The 23613-nt window shown below is 39.4% G+C and overlaps 1 protein-coding gene and 1 pseudogene across 6 annotated transcripts in view; one reads left to right on the forward strand and one right to left on the reverse strand.

The window, feature by feature from the left end:
- Positions 1–23613, forward strand: part of LOC124721307 (protein ST7 homolog) — a 178259-nt gene that overhangs the window by 134206 nt on the left and 20440 nt on the right. For all 6 annotated transcript variants that reach the window (XR_007006316.1, XR_007006315.1, XM_047246215.1 and 3 more), the window contains 2 exons: positions 2742–2844; positions 8235–8478. Coding sequence is in view for 4 of the 6 variants with exons in the window: in XM_047246215.1 (XP_047102171.1) it covers positions 2742–2844; positions 8235–8478 (347 nt within the window). In the remaining 2 variants the exon portion in view is untranslated. The remainder of the gene's footprint in view (positions 1–2741; positions 2845–8234; positions 8479–23613) is intronic.
- LOC124724039 lies at positions 7395–7512 on the reverse strand (annotated as a pseudogene).

The raw sequence follows: 23613 nt of genomic DNA on the forward strand, positions 1-23613 counted from the left end.
CTTCTCTCCAGATGAATTACTGTGTTAACAAACATACAAACTTCGCAGATTTCTGAGGCTACAACGTGTGATTGGTACAGGAAGGAGAAAAAGTAGAAACACAGCATAAATTGTGTCTATGAAACAAAATTCTACATAATCACCTCTTTCGAGTGCGCAGCTATTATTTGGACACTAGCAGAATGTATGTGGATACCTTGATTATTTTGTTTTGAAGGTTGTCTAGGGAAATTTTATGGGGTTTGTGTGATTATAAGTAATGATAACCTTCCAGAGAGTTTCCCAGCACACAGACTTTCCTTTAAAGTCAATTGCAGAGCTGCTGTGGTGGCACTGATGGACAGTAATGGTTGAACATTTAAAATTCTACAGTGTTTATTTCGTAAGTTACAAGCCAGTGAAAGCTCTGTGGCAGACATGTAACCATTTCTGATTCACATGAAATGATTCTAAATTAAGGCAATTCTTTGATGGCCTACTACACTAGATGACGACATGCATGTCTTACCAACACTATTTACACATTGTGCTTATTACAGGTAGACAATCTGCTTGTGATTAAGATCTCAGTTTGCTGTTGTCTAAGGAGAAGATTGACATGATATTACCAAACAGCTTTCATTAAATGGTTGGAAGAAAATTGAGTTAAACAATTCTTGCTTTGTTTCAGAGTTAGTGGCGATGTATGGAGACGTGTAATTCTTAGTAAAGAAAACAATTTTAACAACTCTTGCAAATTTTTGTAGTCATAGTCAAAAACTTTAACTGTCTGAATTACTGACAGGGTCACCATTGTGGGCTGTAGAACAACACTGGGTGAGGCAGGCTGCATGGGTAGCTCAGTCCTGGGCAGCAACCCTAGCAAAACGTACTTACGATGGGATGATGCCAATTTGTTGTGACCGATTTTGTCCAAATTTATGGCATATGCAGGGGTTGACCAGACAAGAATGTGACAGAAGTAGGAGCTCCAGATAGCCAAGTTCAGAAAAAAAATAGCATTTTTGACTTGGGTTGAGTGAGACATGAGCCATTTTGCTAGTGTAGTTTCCAGGCAGCGGTTGGCATAGTGGAAATATTACAGAATGGTAATTTGAGAGTCAGGCGATTGAAACCCTATTCAGAAACATTTTCTATTTTGAGTTTTCATATTACTGACACTAAATATAATCAAAATCTGGGAAACGTGGTAACTACCTCACACAAAAAATTTTTATCTGATGCAATGAAGCCGTAATGTAGGAGAACAAATTTCTTATGATAACTGAGTTGTGGGGGAAAAAAAATTATATGACAAGATTTTTCAAGATGTAGGAGGATTACTGTCGTGCAGTGTTAAAGTCCCCGCCCCCCCTCCCCCCTCCTCCTAATGCTCTCCACTAGTGCAACCCTGCAATGTCTTATTTTTATTGCCAGGTAAATAATTTGATCAAAAGTATTCAATACTACTATTATGTTATTGAGAAAGGAAAAGAAATCACATCCAAAGATCACTAGATCAACGTACAGTGTATTGTACATCTACAACTATCCTCACCAATATTTGGTGAAATGATGTATTATGTGTGGTTTTGTGCCAAACTGTGGGATCAGAGAGAACCTTTTATGAATGTAAACCAAGTTTGTTTTTCTATAGATACTAAAATAATGTCATAATTATGAAAATTGAGCATTTATGTAATATACTGATAAAATTACTGCTTCCACTGTTTTTATAATGAATATCACCCCACCAACTGTGAAGTAGTAATAAATATGTAACTTTATGTTTGAAGTTCTTGTTTATACCTTCCAGTTCCTTCTTAATGTTTATTTGCAATCCCAAATTTTCCCTTGTCTTTCTTCTTCGTGCCTTTAATGAAAATACTAATGAATGTAATGTATTGGGCATATTTTGTTCTATTTGCAGTGTGAATAATGTAAAAATTGAAGATAAAAATAATTAAAAAGTTTCTGGTTACGGACTTGAACCCACAACCCTTGGATTGCTGTTCTGTGCTCCTTCCACTGTGCCAACCACCGCCTGTTAAGGCCACCTGGAGCTCCCACTTCAGTGATTTCTGTTTTGGACCAAGCCCTGCATATACCATAAATTTGGACAAAATCGGTGATGATGAGTAGATTTGGTCCACTCGTTTGTTAGCTGGTAGCTTAATTACCAATAATGACACAACAGTTACATGTCTGCAGCAGTCAAAGGATTAAGGAACAATTTGTTTCTGTACATAATAATATATTGTTTTTGTTTCCTTGTTATTGGTGTTATAAATCAAGGTTGACACTGATGAAAGGTGGAAGTTTTATCATGTTCAGTATTAGTTTATAATTAATCACCTTTTCAATGACCCTTATATCTACTCTGGTAGCTAAATTTTTTTTGTAAATCATTGAAAATATAAAATAGGATTGACATGGCATAGTTTTCAACTGTCAGAAACTAAAAATCTATTTATAATCGGTACTGTGTATTTCTTTCAGTCCTTACAGTACTCCATCAGAAAATGGTATTGTAATTTTTGTTCTGCCATTGATGCTATTCTTAACTACTTCTCTCAATAGTGGAACTGATGGTGTATGTGACACCTGTGCTAGTGGAATAACTGTTTTTCTTGCTCACTTTCTGCAAATACACTCTTCATTCTGTCTGAAAATATGAATAAGAAAATATGACTACAACATAAATTAAATGATACGATTCTACCATTTGCAAAGATTTTATTTGTGCACAATTTTCCTTTCAGATTTTCACCTGATGTTGCAAGCAAACGGGGTCTTACAACAGCAGAAATGACAGCTGTTGAAGCTATTCATAGGGCAGTCGAATTCAACCCTCATGTTCCAAAAGTAAGTGCTACTCCTTAATACATATATGCTATGTGAGTAAAGTAGCTGGACTAGGCTCAACAGTGATATTATAGACATAGTAATGTAACATAAATAGACTCTACAGCTGCAAAAAGGTAGTGTAAGAGATCAGAGTGACACATTCTGCAGAATTCATGGAGACATATAATGTCCAAGTGATTTGCTATCACTGATGTAATAAATTTAAGACCTTCAAAACATACTAAAGTCAATGTTTTTAAAATTTCATTGGGAGATGACCATTTCGTTTTAATATTTTTGTGCCAAAAACTGATTGTATGGCATTTATCGGTGGAAGTCAGAAATTTGCCCACTGAGTTACAAGCTTTGTCAGTTGATGCCACATTGGGTGACTTGCATATCAATGGCGATGAAATGATAAAGAAGACAACACAACATCCAGTCCCTGAGTAGAGAAAATCTCCGACCCGATTGGGAATTGAACCATAGCCCGCTGCGTGGGAGTCAGATATGCTGACCACTCAGCTACGGAGGTAGACTTTGTGTCAGAGAAAAAGATTGTTGAGCAATGAAGAGAGTATTCCGCTAAATGAAGAGTTTTTTTCTTTCGTGACACCAACAAAGAATTGTACAATTTCAGTAAAGAATTTTCCCTAGCTTGACAGTTTCCAATAATATGTGTAAACTTAACTGTCATGGCCCGTGAGCTGCCCATAAGCCACAATAGTGATATTGCAATGAATAATCTTTTTTGAACAAGAAAATGGGCCATAAAAAATGAGAAATGTGTTTTGTGTAGTGTTCAGTCTCATAAACGATGTAGTTTTCTAGTGGAAGCATGTTATTTTGCAGAATATCTTATAAATGGCATGTGTATGCAGAGAAATCAGCAGTATGTGGGGATAGGCAGTTAAAATGAGGTTTCACTACTAAGGACAAAATCATGGGCTCTTGTTCTATTGGAGGTTTATAACAGTGTCTTACTGTGTTTTTACATTCTAGTATTGAAGAATTGTTTAGTAAAAAGGTATTATATCAGCATAATATACCGGGTGATCAAAAAGTCAGTATAAATTTGAAAACTTAATAAACCATGGAATAATGTAGATAGAGAGGTAAAAATTGACACACATGCATGGAATGACATGGGGATTTATTAGAACAAAAAAAGAGACTAAGTTCACAAAATGTCAGACAGATGGTGCTGGACAGCAAAAGGTCAGTGGCTGCGCATGACAATAGTGTTACAGAATTGCATCATCCCCAGCCTGGCTGATAAACACCTGCTGGAATGTATGATGTTTATGCAGGAAGGCGCTCCACCCTATATTGTTAGACGCGTGAAAGGTCACTTGCGTGCTTCGTTTGGTGATGATCGTGTGCTCAGTCGCCACTTTCGTCATGCTCAGCCTCCCAGGTCCCCAGACCCAGTCCTTGCGATTATTGGCTTTGGGGTTACCTGAAGTCGCAAGTGTATCGTGATCAACCGACATCTCTAGGGATGCTGAAAGACAACATCCGACGCCAATGCCTCACCATAACTCCGGATATGCTTTACAGTGCTGTTCACAACATTATTTCTTGACTACAGCTATTGTTGAGGAATGATCGTGGACATATTGAGCATTTCCTGTAAAGAACATCATCTTTGCTTTGTCTTACTTTGTTATGCTAATTATTGCTATTCTGATCAGATGAAGCGCCATCTGTTGGACATTTTTTGAACTTTTGTATTTTTTTTTTTTTTTTGTTCTTATAAAACCCCATGTCATTCCAAGCATGTGTGTCAATTTGTACCACTCTATCTACATTATTTCTGTGATTTATTCAGTTTTCAAATTTATACTGACTTTTTGATCACCCGGTGGTACCGATCGCATGCTTTTACCCGGTCCCTGAACGGAGGCCACTGGCAGCAGCAGCCTGCAATTCGCTGGCAGCATATTGGCTCTGAGGCAAGCCCTGCCTCCTCTTCCCAGAGTGACCAGCTTACAGTTCATAAAAGAAACAAATGTGTAATAGGTTAATGCAGCACAGAATTGATATGAAAGTTGATGGTGAATCACTAGAGGGATCAGTTACTGCCTCTTTGTTCTGTCTTGTAAATAATATAATCATTATCCACAACACTGCACATGGGTCAACACTATATTCACAATGGCTACTTATTGTTATGGTACACAATACTGTTATGTGTAGCTAATGTTGGCAGCAGGCATAAACATACTGAAGTGGCACAACATCAGCTGACTTCCACCGATTGCAGAGGTGCTAGGATAAAGTGTGCAACCTGTATACTAAACTCTCACTAATGCAACCCTCTGAAGCCCCAGTTCTCAGTAATATGAATGAGATTTTCACTCTGCAGCGGAGTGTATGCTGATATGAAACTTCCTGGCAGATTAAACTGTGTGCTGGACCGAGACTCGAACTCGGGACGTTTGCCTTTCGCGGGCAAGTGCTCTACCTACTGAGCTACCCAAGGACGACTCACGCCCCGTCCTCACAGCTTTGCTTCTGCCAGTATCTCGTCTCCTACCTTCCTTTCTTTCAGGAGTGCTAGTTCTGCAAGGTTCGCAGGAGAGCTTCTGTAAAGTTTGGAAGGTAGGAGACGAGATGCTGGCAGAAGTAAAGCTGTGAGGACGGGGCGTGAGTTGCGCTTGGGTAGCTCAGTTGCTAGAGCACTTGCCCACGAAAGGCAAAGGTCCTGAGTTCGAGTCTCGGTCCAGCACACAGTTTTAATCTGCCAGGAAGTTTCATCTCAGTAATATGGCACATATCTGGCCTCCTTTAGTGCTCAAGCAGAAATGACGTGCTCAGCAATTGGTTACCATGCACAATAGTGTTATTAGTTAATTACAGTGTAAAACAAACTATACGTATTTGAAATTGTGGTTCTCTTTACAGCTTAGTTTTGTGACTTCTGAAAAGAGACACGTTTATTCTAGATGTCGAGCAGAAATTGAAAATTTTATATACATTGAGGAAAGCCATTGCTGCTAAGTAGTGTGTTGCATGAGCAACTATTTACGACATCAAAAAGAAAGAGGATGGTATTTGACAGAACCCAACCAGAATGGAGAGTGAGTTGGGAAAACGGAAGGTTATACAAAAGAAGAACTTGGCATAGCTGTTTATAAATGTTTCTTAGAACTTCGCAATAAGGAAATCCCAGTCAGTAGCCTAATAATAAAGGGGGAAAAAAAAACAGTTGCATATAACAACGTGGTGACTGTAACTTGTTTGTAGCAAGTGAGGGTTGGGTATGAAACTAGAAAAAATTACAAGATGTGAGAGATGACAATCATTGGGGAAAGTTGCTCATCTAATGAAAAAAAGATGCTGAAGAGTTTGTAAAAGAGATACTGAAGATAATACAGTAAGAAGTTTAACTACTGTTTCCTTGCACAATGCTGATGAAACTGGCCTTTTTTCAGGATGCTTCCACTGAAAAATATTAGCTGCCAAGAATGAGAAGGAAGCTTTTGGATACAAAGAACAGAAACAGGGTGTAACGTTAATGATGGATTATAACGCAGATGGAAGTCATAAAGTCTTGCTCATGGTGATTGGAAAAATCCCAACATCCTCTGGGAAAATCCCAACATCCACGTTGTTTTCAACTCGGTACCAGTGCACTACTGTATTGTGCTCAGAAGAAAGTGTGGATACACAGATAAATAGTCTCTCAGTGTTTCCATGAAACATTTGTGCCAACTACAAGAAAAGAGTTGAAGAAGAAAAAGCTTCCACTGAAATCTGCCCTTATAATTGACAGTGCTCCCAGTAATCCTTTTGATGTGAATCTAAAGTCCAGTGTGACATCACTGATTCAGCCAATGGACCAGGGAATTTTTGGAATCAATTAAATGTCATTATTGACATGTGTGTCATGCCTGCTTGCTGCACAAATATGAAAATGACTCTATTGAGGCTATGCTGAAGGCGTGAAAAGCAATCAACATACATGTTGTTGTTTTCTGAATAGCTGAATGGCATAACATGGAGAATGCTAGCATAATGAAGAGTTGGAGAAAAACGTGTGGCCATCCATTGATGCAGTGGAGCCACTACTGAGCAACAGTAATGAGCCAGAATCATCAGTTTCTGACATTTTGTATCTTGACATGTTCCAAAAGATTTCAGGAGGAGGAGAACTTTATGAGGATGATTGGTGCTGAGTGACTGAATCAGGAGAACGGTGAGACCAAACTTCAACAGATGAAGTAGTAGTCGAAAACGTGCAGAAAAATAATGATGAAAGTGTTGAAGAGGCAGACATGGGAAGAAAGAGCATGGAGATTTCTCTCACTGCTGGTGCTGAAGCTGCAAATGTCTTTCTGGAGTATGTAAAACATAAACTCCGTCCACAGGCACTGGCGGACCCAGCAGTACCAACTGGCCACCATGTCATCCTCAGCCCACAGGCGTCACTGGATGCGGATATGGAGTGGCGTGTGGTCAGCACACCGCTCTCCCGGCCGTAGGTCAGTTTCCAAGACCAGAGCCACTACTTCTCAATCAAGTAGCTCCTCAGTTTGCCTCACAAGGGCTGAGTGCACCCCACTTGCCAACAGTGCTCGGCAGACCGGATGGTCACCCATCCAAGTGCTAGCCCAGCCTGACAATGCTTAACTTTGGTGATCTGATGGGAACCGATGTTTCCACTGCGGCAAGGCCGTTGGCCTCTTTCTGGAGTACAGTATGCAACAACTAGATACATGCAGTACTGTTGTAATGGTTTGAAAGCGGTTGCATGATAAAGCATGCTGTTGTCATGTATCATCATTCCAACAACTAAAAATTCATGGCATGTTTCATAGTGAGTGATACTACCGTATATTAATATACGCAAGGCCTAAGCTTTCTGTGAAAATGAATGTCTTATTGGATGTAATAAAGTATAGTCCCAGTAAAATGGCACTTCCACTAATATGGCACCCATAAAAGCAAGAATAGCTGGCTAAATGAGAGTCTAATGTGTATTAGTCACTGGAGAGTGATGTCAAAATAAAATGTACTTGTGTTGTGAACTAGTTTAATCAGAATCCTGGTTTTGGTATTCAAAAAGAATGTCTGTGTTGCCCACAAATCTTTTACTATCTAATCGGTAGTGTGCCAATATGAATAGACATTGCATTGGATAAATTGTTCATTCTGTACACCCATTGTGATGAGGTCTCAGTAGATATGTACTGTGCCATGGAAAGTGTAAACTGAGGTAGGTTCTCAGTGGGATTCATTAGTAAAATATTATAGCAAAATAGAAAATGAAAAATAAATAGCAAAAACATTTGTGTGTTGGAATATTTAATGAACTATATGTATTATTTTGCTTTTGTAGTCTTGGTGTATACAAAAAATTTCTGATGCTTTAAGTAATTATATTATATTTTATTTCTTTGCAGTATTTACTTGAAATGAAACCATTGATTTTACCGCCAGAGCATATTCTCAAAAGAGGAGATTCAGAAGCAATAGCTTATGCCTTTTTCCATATACATCACTGGAAGCAAGTGGAAGGAGCATTGAATCTTCTTCGTTGTACTTGGGAAGGCGCTTTCCGTATGCTTCCATTTCCCCTTGAAAGAGGTCATTTGTTTCTTACTTACGAAACATGTACAGAGTGTGCAGATAGGGAGTTGCTGCCTGGTAAGTTCATGGTGAAAACTATTGATTGGTGCTCTGGATTTTTTACATATTTTTCAAGTCTTCTGTATAACATGAACATCTAAAACACCACCGGATTTGTGTTTATGAGCATCTTGTTTTATCATCAGTGGTTTACCTGATTCAGTTTTGTGACTACTCTATCGAATGGCATGCGAAGTACCACTTTAAAGATCATTTTGTTTGTGATGGGAAACATTTTCTGCAACATTGTGTCTTGCATGAAAGCTGTGATGAGCACTATTTGTCTGGGCTGACTCCAGTTACACAGTGCAAAAACAAAACTGCAAATATCTGCTGAAACATGAGAGAAAATCCACTTGACAACTCTTAGGAGAGACACCATCTGTATATGTATGGGCATCAGATTTTCTGGGCAGATTTCTTTGTGAAGAATTACTGTATTACCGCTAATGTACAGTCAGGACTCTCTTGCATTCTGTGCATTTATGCTGAGTGTATTTCTTAAGCCATCAGGCACGTTTTCTCTGGTGTTTCAATGTGTAAATGGTGTCAACCAGTAGGAATACTGTTCATTTTGTGTACCATCCAGCACCCAGAGTCAGCAAAAATGTTGTATGTTTTTTAGTACAGACTTTTTGAAAAGTGGGATTTTGTGTTCCTATTTTGATAGAATGGCCCCAAATTAGTGTATTCTGTTTCGTGATATCTGTTAACAGGGACATTTATTTATTGCTGTGTGTATTAAACTTGCTTCCCTGTTGTCTGAAATTAGTTTACTGTGCACAATGTGTTTGAAATAAATTAAATCGTAAAAGTAACTTTTCGTTTCTGTCTTTGCAGACAACAGTATTCTAAAAAACCTGAGATAATAAAGAATGACATAAACTCCCAAACATTTAAGATTTTGGACAGAAAAATCCTTCTGAAATAGAAAACACACACAGACATTCACACAAGTACAACTTGCACACACATGCCCAGAGACGGCGGCCGTGTGTGTGTGTGTGTGTGTGTGTGTGTGTGTGTGTGTTTTTTTTGCTATTTACGGAGGAAGACTCTTTTGTCCAAAAGCTTCAATATATAGCAGTCTTTTTTTCATTGTGCCTATCTGCAACTCAATGCCTCCTCTATGTGGTGAGTAGCAATACATGTTTTCATATTGATGTTATTCCATCCTGGACTTTCCATTGTTGAAAGAATGACAAAATATAATCAGAATACAGCAACTAAAAAGCAAATGTGATTACACAGAATGAAGTTGCCCATGAATAGGGAAAAAAAGCTAGCCCATAAATTCCTGCCTCCAGCTTACTGTTATATGGCTATCCTGAAGAAAACTTCAAATCTGGTGACATGCCAGCAGAGGTCTACTAGGGTAAGCATCAGTGACCACATCTGTTGGTACAAACATCATCTACTGCCACCAGTATATTCCACAAAATTGGCGGAATTCCTCAAAGCTTTCTAAGGCAAACACAATTGATATACTTTCTTTGGTTTGTGTACATTTTTCACGAGAACAAATCATTCTACACTGACATATTCTTCGCTGCTGGTGTTGAAATTTGGATAGATGCTGAGGGTAAGCAGTCAGCAGGTGTAACTTTAGTCATCCCTTGATATTTTGAAGACTTTGTAGTTCTGTCGATCCTTATGAGAGCAGTCCCAATCTTTCTGCCAGATATTAACCTGCTAGCACCTTAGCTGGAATTTTATTGCAAATTCTGTTTTTTGCTAACAGATGTACCTCGTCCAGCTTGCACTTCTTGAATCAGTACATAGCGCCAAGATTCCTGGTGACAGTAATATCTATTGGAAATATGCCTAGAATCACAAACAGGGACTCTACTGACATGGTTCCAAATGCACTAGTAAGCTGTGTTAGCACATCCCTTTGTGGCCTCCATAAAATATTCCTATATAGTACATAACATCTGCGAAGATGGTGGCGGCCAAATTATAACCCTGTGGTAGGTCTTAATCATCAACCGTGGCAGTCTTTAGGTGGTCGTTCTTGTTTTTGTTGCTTTTGAGCATCAGTTTAGATGTTTTTGAGGCTGTGTTAGTGATATGTTGTTGGGAGATTAATTTTTTATTTCAATACACTCCTGTATATCTGCACACAACGTACCTAGATGGGGAATTGTCTGGTAACCTTGTAATTGGGTTTCTGTTAGTGGAATGCTGATCTTTCAACAGCATTTACAATGTGAATTGAATTTTATTTGATCGTGTAAGATTACATTGTGTGTAGTAAATGTATGTGTAATATAGGACATGGCAAAGTAGTATCATTCATTATCACTTATTTTTCTACCCCTTTAGCTTACATTTTTACATCATTGACAATGAATAACAATATATACAAATTTATTGGCATAAGTATTCTGCAACAATGTAAAACTTTTTTCAATGAGATAGTCTTTACATTTCTTTGGAAAGTCATTGTCAAGTACACTATCTTGCAGGTTTTTAGGCAGACTTCTTAGTAGTCTGATACCAGAGTACTGGGGTCCTTTTTCTAGCATTGCCAGTCGGTGGGGTATGCTCCATACGTCATTCTTCCTTCTTGTATTCTGGGTGTGTACATCAGCATTTGTAATCCAGTCCTCACTACCTTTTTTATGTACATTATTGTTTTGAATATATACAACGATGAAAAAGCTAAGATACCTAACTTCTTGAAACAGTTTCTGCACGTTTCAGAGGTATTTCTTCTTAACCTGGTCCTAATTGCTTTTTTTTTTTGTAATGTGAACACTCATTTTCTCTCTTGTTTGTTTGAGTTTCCCCACACAGTCACTCCATACTGTAAGTATGCTTCAAAAAGTCCATGATACACTGTACACAGAAGGTTCTTGTCTGAGTACTGTGATAGCTGCATCATTAAGAATATGACAGAGCTCAGTTACTTATAGACATTATTAATATGTTTTTCCATTTCAGTTCCTTATCCCCAAGAACACCTAAGAATCTAGCAGATTCTTCTTCTTTCATCCTTGTTCCATAAACCTCTAAATCCATGTCTACAGCCTTCTCCTTCTTTTTAAACACTGCGTACACACCGTATTTACTCAAATCTAAGCCGCACTCGAGTCTAAGGAGTCTAAGCAAAAAAAAAAATTCCCGAATCTAAGCCGCACCTGAAATTTGAGACTCGAAAATCAAGGGGAGAGAAAAGTTTTAGGCAGCACCTCCAAATCGAAACAAAGTTGGTCCATTGTAATATGAGACACAATTTAGGTCAAATGAATGACGATACAGCTACAGTAGTTTGGTTCAAGTCGTAAGCTTAGCAGTTAAGCTTTACCAGGTAGACATTGCTATGTGTCAGGCGCTCCATCCGTATTTACAGGGTGTTTCAAAAATGACCGGTATATTTGAAACGGCAATAAAAACTAAATGAGCAGCGATAGAAATACACTGTTTGTTGCAATATGCTTGGGACAACAGTACATTTTCAGGCGGACAAACTTTCGAAATTACAGTAGCTACAATTTTCAACAACAGATGGCGCTGCAAGTGATGTGAAAGATATAGAAGACAACGCAGTCTGTGGGTGCGCCATTCTGTACGTCGTCTTTCTGCTGTAAGCGTGTGCTGTTCACAACGTGCAAGTGTGCTGTAGACAACATGGTTTATTCCTTAGAACAGAGGATTTTTCTGGTGTTGGAATTCCACCGCCTAGAACACAGTGTTGTTGCAACAAGACGAAGTTTTCAACGGAGGTTTAATGTAACCAAAGGACCGAAAAGCGACACAATAAAGGATCTGTTTGAAAAATTTCAACTGACTGGGAACATGACGGATGAACGTGCTGGAAAGGTAGGGCGACCGCGTACGGCAACCACAGAGGGCAACGCGCAGTTAGTGCAGCAGGTGATCCAACAGCGGCCTTGGGTTTCCGTTCGCCGTGTTGCAGCTGCGGTCCAAATGACGCCAACATCCACGTATCGTCTCATGCGCCAGAGTTTACACCTCTATCCGTACAAAATTCAAACGCGGCAACCCCTCAGCGCCGCTACCATTGCTGCACGAGAGACATTCACTAACGATATAGTGCACAGGATTGATGACGGCGATATGCATGTGGGCAGCATTTGGTTTACTGACGAAGCTTATTTTTACCTGGACGGCTTCGTCAATAAAAAGAACTGGCGCATATGGTGAACCGAAAAGCCCCATGTTGCTGTCCCATCGTCCCTGCATCCTCAAAAAGTACTGGTCTGGGCCGCCATTTCTTCCAAAGGAATCATTGGCCCATTTTTCAGATCCGAAACGATTACTGCATCACGCTATCTGGACATTCTTCGTGAATTTGTGGCGGTACAAACTGCCTTAGACGACACTGCGAACACCTCGTGGTTTATGCAAGATGGTGCCCGGCCACATCGCACGGCCGACGTCTTTAATTTCCTGAATGAATATTTCGATGATCGTGTGATTGCTTTGGGCTATCCGAAACATACAGGAGGCGGTGTGGATTGGCCTCCCTATTCGCCAGACATGAACCCCTGTGACTTCTTTCTGTGGGGACACTTGAAAGACCAGGTGTACCGCCTGAATCCAGAAACAATTGAACAGCTGAAGCAGTACATCTCATCTGCATGTGAAGCCATTCCGCCAGACACGTTGTCAAAGGTTTTGGGTAATTTCATTCAGAGACTACACCATATTATTGCTACGCATGGTGGATATGTGGAAAATATCGTACTATAGAGTTTCCCAGACCGCAGCGCCATCTGTTGTTGAAAATTGTAACTACTGTAATTTCGAAAGTTTGTCTGCCTGAAAATGTACTGTTGTCCCAAGCATATTGCAACAAACGGTGTATTTCTATCGCTGCTCATTTAGTTTTTATTGCCGTTTCAAATATACCGGTCATTTTTGAAACACCCTGTATAAGGGTACCCTTCCTTTTTCACGTACTTTGTCTGGTTTGAATTGATTGCTTATTTTTCTTTGATCTGATAAGTGCCGTTCTCTTTGTTATAGGTGTTTACGTCACTCTAAGCTGAAAATGCATTACTGTACTGTGTCATGCATTGTTTGTCGCATTCTGATAATGAGTGTTTATGACCTGTCACCACTCGCGGCATGGCCTTGCTTTTGTGCGCGCTACTGCCAGTTAAAAAAAAAAAAATAATAATAAAGAGGAATTGTCTCATTAGCGAAACAATGGCAAGAGACTGCTATTTGTTGTTACTTACACTACTGCTTTCTTTGATAATGATAAACAAGAACCAAATAATAGACTGCGTATGACAGATGTTCTGAACAAGAGTTTGGCAAAAATTTTTCTCCGTTTGAAAATCTTTGCAGACGCCTCTTTAGTACATTACATTCTGCACAGAAATTAGAGTCATCTTAGATTTAAAAATCTATTCAATTGCCGTGCTTCATTTCTGACTGTATCACTATTAGTCATAAGAATAATACGAATATAAACATGACATGATATATATATTCTTCTGCGTTTGCTGTTGTCTCGCTCTAGTTTCATAGTTTATTAGGAAGACAGGATTTAAATGAAATAGCAGCAAACACATAGCAGTACATGGCAAAATGTTTATATGCATATTATTCTTATGGTGAAGAGAATACTACATGTGATTCACAATTCATAGAAGTTTCTATTAGCAACCATCTCTTCTCACAGGTAGGAAAAAATTCAGAACGTAGAGTTGGCCATATTGACAAACATCCCAAACAGTCTCGCCAGTCGGATTTCCGTAGTCCATTGAAATGCTGCTACATTTGAAGGTGAACAATACGGAATTTGTATTTACTTCATTGGATAATGTATGAAAATGCAGTGGTCGAAACTCGGGGCGGAGAAAAAAGCTCCTATTCCATCGTTTTTTTTCTTTTTTTTTTCTTTCTTTTTTTTATTTATTTACTGGCGCAGAGGTTTTGGTGCTAGTATTTATCTGTGTGCCTGCAAAGCATGCCTGTGTAGCGCTACATATATTCGACGGCAGAAGTTAGTTGTGGTGGCACCTGCTAACATTTTTCAGAACTTCCACTTACTTTGCACTCAATTCTAAGTCGCAAGCAGTTTTTTGGATTACAAAAACTGGAAAAAAAGTGCGGCTTAGATTCGAGTAAATACGATAGTCTTTTTTTATATTTATAACTAGTTCATTTTCCAACAGCCATTGAGTTGTGACATTTGCAGATATGTATGCTCGTCTTTCAAGCTGTTCCATATTTTGGTCACTATTTAGTATTGTCATGTCATCAGCATACAGTATTTTCTTTTCTTCCTCCTCAACACCTATATCATTAACAAACACATTAAATAACAGTGGCCCCATTACTGAACCCTGCGGAACTCCATATTTGATGAGTTTGATTTCTGATTGGTATGAGTTTCCTAATGATACATACTGCTTGCGGTTACACAAGTATGATTTTATCCATTCACCTGGTTGCCCTCGAATGCCATAGTTGCCTAATTTTTGTTTCAGAATTTCATGCTCAGTGGTGTCAAATGCTTTTGAAAGATCCAGAAACATTGCAGAGACAGCCTTTTTTTCATCTAAGGACTGTAAAATGTATTCTGTTTGACTGGCAATTGTATAAAACATTCTCGGTATTCTTGCCGCGTCAGTTCTAGATATAATCTTGAGCTTTCGACGATTACCTCCATCATCATCGTCAGGAGCTGACTGTCTCCACTGCTGCTATGGTAGCCTCTATATAGCCCGAAGACGGCTTCTGATTGGTCGGCAATTACGTGCTGCTGTCTCAGACGGTGTCACTGTGTGCGCCGGTGGCGCCACCGCTTCCGTTTGAACGTAAACCTTTGAAGGAACGTCTCTGCTGCTTCTCTGCATCAAGCGCTTGTTACCACGCACAGCTCAGATGGTATCTGCTATTGCGGTTAAAGTTCTTTCGGCTCATTCTTATTTCAACAGCCTTCTTAATAACAGAATCCCAGTACGTGGAGGCATGGGACAGAATTTTAGTTTCGTCTAACAATATTTTATGTTTGTTCGTGAGGCTGTGCTCCGCAATTGCCGATTTCTCCAGTTCCCTATTTTTAATATGGCGTTGGTGTTCTGCACAGTGGTCAGAAATGGTACGAATCGTCTGACCTATATAATTGCTTCCACACTCACAGGGTATATTATAAACTCCAGGGACCCTCAGGCTGAGATTGTCCTTAACAGGGCGCATCATCTCCTTAATTTTCTTTGGAGGACAAAAAATAGGTCTTATACCATGTCTACGCAGGACTCTTCCTATTTTGCTGGAAATCGCGCCACAAAAAGGAAGAACCGCAATCGGTGTTTCATCCTTTGAGGTTGCAGCATTTTCACGTTTCCTTCTTTTGGAGAACGCTGCCTTTATATCGTGTGCACTATAGCCATTCTTTCGGAACACGTTCTTCAGGTGATTAATCTCGGACCTTAAGTGGTCCTCGTCAGAAACAGTTTTGGCTCTATATACCAACGTGTTGAAAACAGCTCCCTTCTGAGCAGGATGATGGAGACACTGTGCATTCAGGTATAAATTGGTATGCATCGGCTTACGGTATACAGAGTGGCCAAGACGCCCGTCCGCCTGTCCAAATGACATCTTAGTCAGCCTGGATGTGGTATCGCTGTTCACAAAAGTTCCTGTGGAGGATACTTCGAAAATGCTGGTGGATCTTTTTCCTCCTGAAACTATAAAGTTGTTCCGGCATGTGATAACGACCACCTACTTCTTGTATGGTAATAAATTTTATGAAACGACAGACATTATGGCTATGGGCTCTCCGTTGTCTCCATCACTGGCTAACTTTTTTATGGAGAATTTTGAAGAACGTGCATTAAATTCGGCTCCCCTCTGTCCATCCTTATTTTATCATTACGTTGACGATACATTTATGATCTGGCCACACGGTGCGGAAGCTCTCGAACAATTCATGGAACACATGAACAGCATCCATTCGAACATCCAGTTCACTGTCGAGATGGAGAAGGAAGGGAGACTGCCTTTCTTAGATGTTTTAGTACAACACTCTGTATACCGTAAGCCGATGCATACTGATTTATACCTCAATGCACAGTGTCTCCATCATCCTGCTCAGAAGAGAGCCGTTTTCAACACGTTGGTATATAGAGCCAAAACTTTCTGACGAGGACCACTTAAGGTCCGAGATTAACCACCTGATGAATGTGTTCTGAAAGAATGGCTATGGTGCACGCAATATAAAGGCAGCATTCTCCAAAAGAAGGAAACGTGAAAATGCTGCAACCTCAAAGGATGAAACACCGATTGCGGTTCTTCCTTTTTGTGGCACAATTTCCAGCAAAATAGGAACAGTCCTGCGTAGACGTGGTATAAGACCTATTTTTCGTCCTCCTAAGAAAATTAAGGAGATGATGCGCCCTGTTAAGGACAATCTTGGCCTGAGGATCCCTGGAGTTTATAATATTCCCTGTGAGTGTGGAAGCAATTATATAGGTCAGACGATTCGTACTGTTTCCGACCGCTGTGCGGAACACCAACGCCATATTAAAAATAGGGAACTGGAGAAATCGGCAATTGCGGAGCACAGCCTCACGAACAAACATAAAATATTGTTCGATGAAACTAAAATTCTGTCCCATGCCTCCATGTACTGGGATTCTGTTATTAAGGAGGCTGTTGAAATAAGAATGAGCCGAAAGAACTTTAACCTCGATAGCGGATACCATCTGAGCTGCGCATGGAAATGAGCGCTTGATGCAGAAAAGCAGCAGAGATGTTCCTTCCAAGGTTTACATTCAAACGGAAGCGGTGGCGCCACCAGCGCACACAGTAACACCGTCTGAGACAGCAGCATGTAATCGCCGACCAATCGTAAGCCGACCAATCAGAAGCCGTCTTCGGGCTATATAGAGGCTACCATAGCAGCAGTGGAGACAGTCAGCTCCTGACGATGACGATGGAGGTAATCGTTGAAAGTTCGAGATTTTATCTGGAACTGACGTGGCAAGAATACCGAGAATGTTTTATACATAAGTGCCGCCGCGAAGAACTTCGTTCCCTTAGACTGGCAGCTGCTGATTCTGTAGATGTATCCTTTCTGAAACCATGTTTTGCGGGTATGAGAATGTTATGTTTGTCAAAATAATCAACTAATCTGGTATACATAAGCATTTCTAGGATTCTCGAGAAACCTGATATAAGTGAAACTGGTTCGTAGTTGTTGGGTTCATCCTTATCCCCTTTCTTGTACGCTGGCACCACCTTCGTTATTATCTATTTTTCTGGAAAAATTCCATCCCTGATAGAGCAGTTTGCTATGTTCGGCAGTGATGTTACTATCTGCTCACTTACCAGCTTTATTACATGATTTAATATTTCATCATCACCAGCTGATTTCTTGGACTTCAGTTTCTGTATAGTTTTCCGTAGTTCATCTTCCGTGACTGGTCTTAAGAGCATAGTACTGCATGAACTTTTTGGTACCTTAATACTCTTCTGTTTTTGACTATTTCTTTCCAAGTTTAAGTTTTCTGCTACACTGATATAGTTATTATTCAGTATGTTTGCTATTTCCATACCATCTGTGACCACTGTGTTGTCTATTTTAATTGACCTAATAACTTCTTCTTTGTTTGACCCATCTTTTTCCTTTCTTTCAGCATTAATTGCATTCCAAGCTGCCTTTGACTTGTTTTTTGAGTTCGTTATGGTGGTGTCAATTGCTCTTGCTTTTGCTTCTCTTATTGTTTTTCTAAACTTCTCTTTTAAAATTTTATAGTTTTCAGCTTTGCCCATCCGTTTCGGATCCTGCAGCTTCCTTCACTGTTCTAGTATTTCACTGGTAATTCACTGTGTTTGATCTTGCAGCCTTTCTTGTCTCTTTACTTTGGGAAATACTACATTAAAATGATATTTAATTGTTGAAATAAATGCATCATATTTTTCATTTACACTCTGGGCCTGTAGGGTTTCATTGCAGGTTTCCTTACTTAACATTGTTCTAAAGATGTTGATATTTTGTTCACTGATGATCCTAATTTCTTTGGTTGTTCGGTTTGGTTCTGGTACTGTGTCATTACTTCTGCAAAAGCTGATTAGTTGTCCATGATGATCAGATATTTCTGTCTGAACTACATGTGACTCAGAGTTTGATAATTTAGTAATTATCTTGTCAATAGCTGTCTCACTTTGTGAAGTCACTCTTGTTGGTGCAGTTATTGTTACTTTCATGTTATCTTGTATTAACAATTATTCAAAATCCTGTCTTATTTTTGTGTCTTTTCCCATGTCAATGTTGAAGTCTCCACATATAATAAGGTTTCTCTTCATATTCATTCTCAATAAGCTAGCAATTTTTTTTCAGGAAGATGCTAATATTGCCACATGGTGATCTGTACACACAAAACACTCTAAAATCCTCTGTCACTATACTAGTAACTCCAAAGTCTTTTTCTCTAGCTATGGGGAATGTAGCAGCTTCACTGTTTACATTCTTTAGGAGAGTAACTGTTTATACAAACGCCACCACCCGTATATTTAGATCTGCAGAAGTAACTAGTGTTCACTCTGTACCATTCCTTCATTTGACTAAAAACAGTAGTTGCCCTCACCTCCATAGCTGCATTGAGGTCAACTGAAACCATTACCAGAAAGTGTTCTATTTGGTGAATTCAGTCCTTTCCTTGATCATGAGTAGTGGTTTGATGCATGTGTCCCAAAAAACAAGGCTTGGAACCAAATTTCATGGGTATCCCTTGGAAATATGTTTGATTACAGTATGACTTCATGCATTATATTCTACTAATCTCTCCTGACAGTGATCTCTGATGCTAAGGTAGACTGTGCTGGAAATCCCGAGGTATTTTAAGAGTAGAAACATTCTAGATCATAATAGGTTGTCAAAGATGCCTGCAGTGTTAATCAGTATTGCAGCTGCATATTTGCAGGCCAAATGACTAAGCAGAGTCCTTGATTAATGACATCATAAATGAAATGATTGTTCCTAAAATCAAACTGGCAATATTTAAAGGCCCTGTAGCTCCATATATCCCTGCAATTAGTCCCACAGAATATAACATGTTGATGAGGCCAATAGGCCTGTAAGACTTACAATTCACTTGAGCTCCATACTTGGATGACTACTCTTTTTCCAATAATCTGTAGCTTTTCAGAGTCTTTGATAATGTTGATGGTTCTGTAAAAAAGTTGGTAACTTGTGATATGTCACAGAAGACTGGGTTGAGTATCATTACCTGGGGCCTTCCTTGGCTTAAGATTTGCCGAGCTGTAAAGGCTACTTTCTTGTCATATAAGACTACAACTGAATATTATATCCCTCAGCAGACACTGTTTTTTACATTAATCTCTGTGTCACTTCCTGTTGTATTCTCTGCAATAGTTCACTTAACACACGCACTTGGTAGTCTGTGCATCCTACCACTGCTGAGTGGGAAAGGCAGCTACAATTTGCCTTATTCCTTCTGAGTCAGCTTGTTTTCGATTGAACTTCTGTGGGAAGTTCCTCATATGTGGAGTTCTTTCTTTTTCTGGATGTTTCTATAAAAATATCATTATGGTCCCTGGATGTCAAATAATCCAGTTGCATAGTTTTGTAAATGTCTATCTTTGGCAAAAGGGATGCTGATGTTACTGCATCCATCACCTGCCATATATGGGTTTACCTTGGTTTGTATAAGTCACTCCCCTGTTGTCTGTGCATGAATTGTGGCAAAGGATTGAGTATGTGCAATATCAGCCATTATTATCAGGTTTGCCACTCTGGAATAAATGACCATGTCTCTAATCTTTCCTGCACGTATCTGGATGTCATGGTAATATGGGTGTAAATGTGGTGTCACCACCAGACACCACACTTGCTAGGTGGTAGCTTTAAATCGGCCGCGGTCCATTAGTACATGTCGGACCCGCGTGTCGCCACTTTCAGTGATAGCAGACAGAGCGCCACCACACGGCAGGTCTAGAGAGACGTACTAGCACTCCCCCAGTTGTACGGACGACGTAGCTAGCGATGCACACTGACGAAGCCTCGCTCATTTGCAGAGCAGATAGTTAGAATAGCCTTCAGCTAAGTCAATGGCTACGACCTAGCAAGGCGCCATTAGCCTTACATAGCTTGTATCTAAAGAGTCTCACTTGTCTCGTCAAGAGCGATGTACCACAAGGATGAATTAAAGTTAAGTATTCCAGAAGCTACGTACTTTTCTTTATAGCATTCATTACGTATCCTGTTACAGACCTATCTCTTGCCTGCGTGAGCTAAACGCGTGCCTTTCGGCTTCCTCGCATTGTGTCTAGGCTGTCTTGCCTAGACACAACAGTAAATACTGTCAGTTTTTTGTCTACACACTGAATATTGACTGTCACCCTGCCCTGTGAGTGGAGTTGAATAATTTTTGTGGCAATGTATGATTTGCTCGGTATTATGATCACTGACTTTGGATTGATGTGTCCGAGAATTACTTCAGTTTGTCTGTGAACTGAGGAATCTGACCATACATAGCTTGTGGCTGTTACAGCCAAATAAATCCTAGTCACAGCTCTTCCACCACTTTTTGAAAATCCGTCATCACCACAGTGCTCCTCAAGGTGTTCAGGTGCAGAAGCCTAATTGCTAAAGACTCCTGGTGTAAATGAAACACTTCAGTGTATACTGTGAGTAGTCCATGTAGTCTCTTCCATGATCTCTTACTAAGTGCTTGCGTAGTTTTTGCAGGTCAAGAACCTCATTATGAAGAAAACAGGCTTGCTTCAGAAGACCACAGAGTTCGTTCAGTGTTAGTAGGTAAATTATTTGAGCTTGTAATCATTATCAAATTGTTCCATTGTGGGGTATGTAATTTATTGCCCATCAAACACACCCAATCTAACTACCGATCTTCCTGTTGGGTGAAAAGATAGGTACAATTTCTAATGAAGAATTAATGTAAATATAGGCCTACATAATAACTGAAATTCAATGTTTCATGCAATATAATCACAGCAACTACACAATTTTTAAAAAAATCAATGAAATGTCTGTTGCTTTTGTCTGCATTGGTATTCTGTTATGGTTAAGCATTCAGTTAACATCGTCGGACAGTTTGTGTGCTGCGATGACGTATCTGCAAATCAGAATCATGTATATTACTTGATGTTTTGAAGAGACATGCTGTGACTAACTTTCCAGCTCTGGTTCATTTACAAAGCCATAATTTTCTGCATTATCTTCTATTATATCATCTGTGTCCAGCATATGAGACGTCCTAACATTGTTATTAAAAAAGCAAAGTTTTGAAAGTAGACGTTGTTGTGGACTGCCTACCAGTCTTTTGTCATCAAGAATATTAAAATTGGCATCCCCCTCCCCCTCCTCCTCCAATGTGTATGTTGTTAACTACAGCTCACCATTTCCCTTGTCTTATGTGATAAGTGGCTTGACACCTGCTGATAAACTTTAGTGAGCCTTCTGTCATTCGCAGAAATGCACAGTTGGAGGAGAAGCAGTCTCTCTCATGTCGGCAAGGATCATTTTGAACAGGAGCATCTTAATGATGTTTATTGTAGACCTTGTACAGTAGAACCTCAATTATCCAACCTTTGATTAACTGAATCGTCAGATTATAAGCCCCCTGACTCCTAGTGACTTCAATAATCCAACTGATGGACCAGGGCTTTAATTAAAATGATGTTACAGGAGTAAATCTGTAAGTGCTTTGTTAGAGAAAATAGAAGAGTGTTGTGATTCTTTTGATGAAAAGTCTCAACACAAAAGATGTAATTTACACAGTTTCTCAAGTTTGGAAGAACTTAGGAAAATCACTCTACAGAAATCACGGAAAAAGGTTTATCCTAGCCTGAACCAAGTGTATGAACTTCCAAAACCTAATGAGTCAGACAATGCAGATTTAGCAACGGATTTGCAAACACTTCAAAAAGATATCCAGTCTGTTGATGTAGAGGAATGGCTAGCAGAAGGTAACATTGCTGCTCTACCAGTGAATAATTTTGCAACAGTATAGTGCTGACCAAGAGGAGTCAGATGATGAAGAAAAGGAGGAAGACAAAAAGATCAGTCACTCTAAAGCAAAGGATGCGTATTGAGACTGCTGTCAAATATTTGGAACAGCCAACTTCTACACCTACGCACATATTGTCGGGAAAGAAGTGGCATGATGCAGCTGCAAAGTCAAGGTTTAAGAAAAAGAAACAAAAACAATTTTACACTTTTAAAATACATTTTCATATCTACAATTTTTGGTTTTCCTATTTTTTTTATTAGAAATATAATTTTTTGTCGAGGTTCTACTGCACTTATCTTCAGGGGTAATAGACTTGCTTTTGAATATGTGTGAGTCAACACTGTACTGTGCTATCCTGCTGTTAAATGTTACTACTTGCATAAATATTTCTGACAGAATTCTGTAATATCATTTTATTTGTTTAGGCATGTGTAATGAGATTGCCAGTGAGGCAACTCAGTGTCCCACATAAGATGCACGGAATGAGAAGGGAGGCATTCTTGTGTGAGCTGTAATACAAGAAGCTTGAGACTAATGATGCCCATCCAGCGAAATTCCAATGAAACAAACATGTGCAAAAAATCAAAACAGTGCCATTGCACGGTATGTGGTACATGCAGATCCACACACCAGCAGAAAATGATTCTCAGACAATTTGAAGTCTTACACAGCATGGTGCATCACATTTTAAGAGACTCAGAAATGCACCAAAAGCTTTCAGTGGAGGACAAGGGTAATTGGCTTATCTTTTGTAAGTGCCAATTAAGTCATCTTATCAACTGTTAAAAAAAAAAAAAAAAAAAAAACACACACACAGTGTTCACAGATTAGCCAATGTTTTGCAGTACATATATGTCAAATTGTACTGCAAAGCACTGCTGGTCCTCCGTGAAGTCTTACTGGCTGCATGAGTTAGGTCGTTAGTCAGTTGGTTGTGTGTTACATTGATCAGTCGCACGGTACGCTAGCTGTTATGATGTGGAACGTGTCAAGTGCACAAGAAATACACATATAAAACAAGACAAGATATTTGCCCCATTTCCTTAAATGGCACAAAATGCATATGCTATATTTATAGATTTATTTATTCCTATTCAAGAATTCATCTATGGTATGGAAGTAGTTGTCAAGGAGATAAGATTTCAGTTTATTTTTGAAGCTATTACTGCTG

The sequence above is a fragment of the Schistocerca piceifrons genome, chromosome X (assembly GCF_021461385.2).
Source record: "Schistocerca piceifrons isolate TAMUIC-IGC-003096 chromosome X, iqSchPice1.1, whole genome shotgun sequence".
Classification (NCBI taxonomy): domain Eukaryota; kingdom Metazoa; phylum Arthropoda; class Insecta; order Orthoptera; family Acrididae; genus Schistocerca; species Schistocerca piceifrons.